The sequence below is a fragment of the Entelurus aequoreus genome, linkage group LG21 (genome assembly GCF_033978785.1).
Source record: "Entelurus aequoreus isolate RoL-2023_Sb linkage group LG21, RoL_Eaeq_v1.1, whole genome shotgun sequence".
Lineage (NCBI taxonomy): Eukaryota > Metazoa > Chordata > Actinopteri > Syngnathiformes > Syngnathidae > Entelurus > Entelurus aequoreus.
In genome coordinates, this window is record NC_084751.1 from 46,146,039 (window position 1) to 46,149,413 (window position 3,375).

Consider the following 3,375-nt stretch of genomic DNA (forward strand, 5'->3'; position numbering starts at 1 on the left):
TATATATATATATATATAATATATATATATATATATATATATATATATATATATATATATATATATATATATATATATATATATATATATATATATATATATATATATATATATATATATATATATATATATATAAAAGTAAAATAAATACTTGACTTTCAGTGAATTCTAGCTATGTATATATATATATATATATATATATATATATATATATATATATATATATATATATATATATATATATATATATATTATTATATTATATATATATATATATATATATATATATATTTATAAAAGTAAAATAAATACTTGACTTTCAGTGAATTCTAGCTATATATATATATATATATATAATATATATATATATATATATATATTTATTTTATTATATATATATATATATATATATATATATTTATTTTATTATATATATATATATATATATATATATATATATATATATATATATATATATATGTATTTATTTTATTATATATATATATATATATATATATATATATATGTATTTATTTTATTATATATATATATATATATATATATATATATATATATATATAAAGTCATTTTGATAGTCATACTTGCCAATATATATATATATATATATATATATATATATATATATATATATATATATATATATATATATATATATATATATATATATATATATATATATAATATATATATATATATATATATATATATATATAAAGTCATTTTGATAGTCATACTTGCCAATATATATATATATATATATATATATATATATATATATATATATAAAATAAATACTTGAATTTCAGTGTTCATTTATTTACACATATACGCACACATAACACTCCTCTACCCATTGTTGTATTTGAAAGTGCAATGCTTTGCAAACAGTATATAAAGGAGTATATGTATAGCTAGATTTCACTGACATTTAAGTATATATATATATATATATATATATATATATATATATATATATATATATATATATATATATATATATATATATATATATATATATATATATATATATATATATATATATATATATATATATATATATATATATATATATTAGGGATGTCCGATAATGGCTTTTTGCGGATATCCGATATTCCGATATTGTCCAACTCCTTAATTACCGATACCGATATCAACCGATACCGATATCAACCGATATATGCAGTCGTGGAATTAACACATTATTATGCCTAATTTGGACAACCAGGTATGGTGAAGATAAGGTACTTTTTAAAAAAAATTGTAAAATAAGATAAATAAATTAAAAAAGTTTTCTTGATTGAAAAAGAAAGTACAACAATATAAAAACAGTTACATAGAAACTAGTAATTAATGAAAATGAGTAAAATTAACTGTTAAAGATAAATAAAAATAAATAAATAAAAAAAACTCAAAAAACTCAAAAAACTGTTAAAGATAAATAAATTAAAACTGTTAAAGATAAATAAATTACAAAAGTTTTCTTGAATAACAAAGAAAGTACAACAATATAAAAACAGTTACATAGAAACTAGTAATGAATGAAAATGAGTAAAATTAAGTGTTAAAGGTTAGTACTATTAGTGGAGCAGCAGCACGCACAATCATGTGTGCTTACGGACTGTATCCCTTGCAGACTGTATTGATATATATTGATATATAATGTAGGAAGCAGAATATTAATAACAGAAAGAAACAACCTTTTGTGTGAATGAGTGTAAATGGGGGAGGGAGGTTTTTTGGGTTGGTGCACTAATTGTAAGTGTATCTTGTGTTTTTTATGTTGATTTAATAAAAAAAAACAAAAAACAAAACAAAACGATACCGATAATAAAAAAACCGATACCGATAATTTCCGATATTACATTTTAACGCATATATCGGACATCTCTAATATATATATATATATATATATATATATATATATATATATATATATATATATATATATATATATATATATATATATATATATATATATATATATATATATATATATATATATATATATATATATATATATATAAGTAAAATAAATACTTGTATGTATATTGTAGCGTCCCGGAAGAGTTAGTGCTGCAAGTTATTAGAGAGTTCTGGTGGGACGGTTTTTCACGGGACACATTGCGGGCGTTGTTGTTGCACTAGTGAGCCACGGATGAGGAGATGCTGCTCCGTTATTGACTGTAGTAAAGTCTGAATGTCATTAAAACAGTTAGCGCCATCTTTTGACACTTCTTCCACTCCCGTATGCAACATTTTGAGCAAAGAACCACCATTACATGTTATGTAGACCACAAGGAAGTCTTTACATTTAGAAAAAAATATATATATTTTATAATCCGGTGCACCTTTTGTATGAAAATAGACCTGACTAGACCCGATCATCAGCAGTGCGCCTTATATTCCGGTGCGCCCTATGGTCTGAAAAATACGGTAACAGTTTCTCGTTACTAATAATCCACAAGTATGTGTGTCCTCATACTGTTATCAGTGTGAACACTTCAGTCTGGATCCAGCAGATGTCCCCAGTGGGACGATTCCAGACTCAATGTCTGTTTGAGAGAAGAAGAATTGTCTGGGTACTTACTGCCGATGCGGAGGTTGATGGTGTCCCGTCTCTCGCCGTTCGGGTCCTGGAAGCAGCTGTACAGTCCATTGTGGCCCAGGTCCACTTGGCTCAGTATCAGTCTGGGGCCCTCCAGACGGTGCTGGGCTCTCACGTCCGTCCCGTTGACCTTCCATGACACAGAAGCGTCGTTGGCCAGAGAGCCGCACTGCATGGTGACGTCACTGCTCATTCGCTCATATTGGTTCCTGGCAGCTGTTAGTACAAAGAAACAGAGGTTGAGATTATATTGTGTGTCATAATCAATAGGGGTGTGCCCATTCCATGTTGATATTGGTCCGATATCAGCATAAAAAAAACAGGTATCGGTACTAAACCCAAAACCAGTGAAATTGTCACGTTGTGTAAATGGTAAATAAAAAGAGAAATGCTCAGTCATTCACAAACAAGGACGGGGCGAGGGTCACCACTTTGTCAACAAATGCCTGAGCAAATTGTTGAACAGTTTAAGAACAACATTTCTCAACCAGCTATTGCAAGGAATTTAGGGATCTTCACCATCTACGCTCCGTAATATCATCACAAGGTGCAGAGAATCTGGACAAATCACTGCACGTAAGCAGGCAAGACCGAAAACCAACATTGAATGCCCGTGACCTTGGATACCTCAGGCGTTACTGCATCAAAAAGCGACATCAGTGTGTAAAGGATATCACCACATGGGCTCAGGAACTCTTCAGAAAACCACTGTCAGTAACTACAGTCGGTCGCTATAACTGTGTTAGAAT

At 27.1% G+C, this 3,375-nt stretch overlaps 1 protein-coding gene across 1 annotated transcript in view; it reads right to left on the reverse strand.

The window, feature by feature from the left end:
* Nucleotides 1-2,908, reverse strand: part of LOC133638626 (ciliary neurotrophic factor receptor subunit alpha-like) — a 322,030-nt gene extending 319,122 nt beyond the window's left edge. Inside the window, exons 1-2 of the mRNA XM_062031417.1 lie at nt 2,905-2,908; nt 2,609-2,842 (exon numbers count right to left, since the gene is read on the reverse strand). Of these exons, the coding sequence (XP_061887401.1) occupies nt 2,609-2,842; nt 2,905-2,908 (238 nt within the window). The remainder of the gene's footprint in view (nt 1-2,608; nt 2,843-2,904) is intronic.
* Nucleotides 2,909-3,375: the final 467 nt, after the last annotated feature.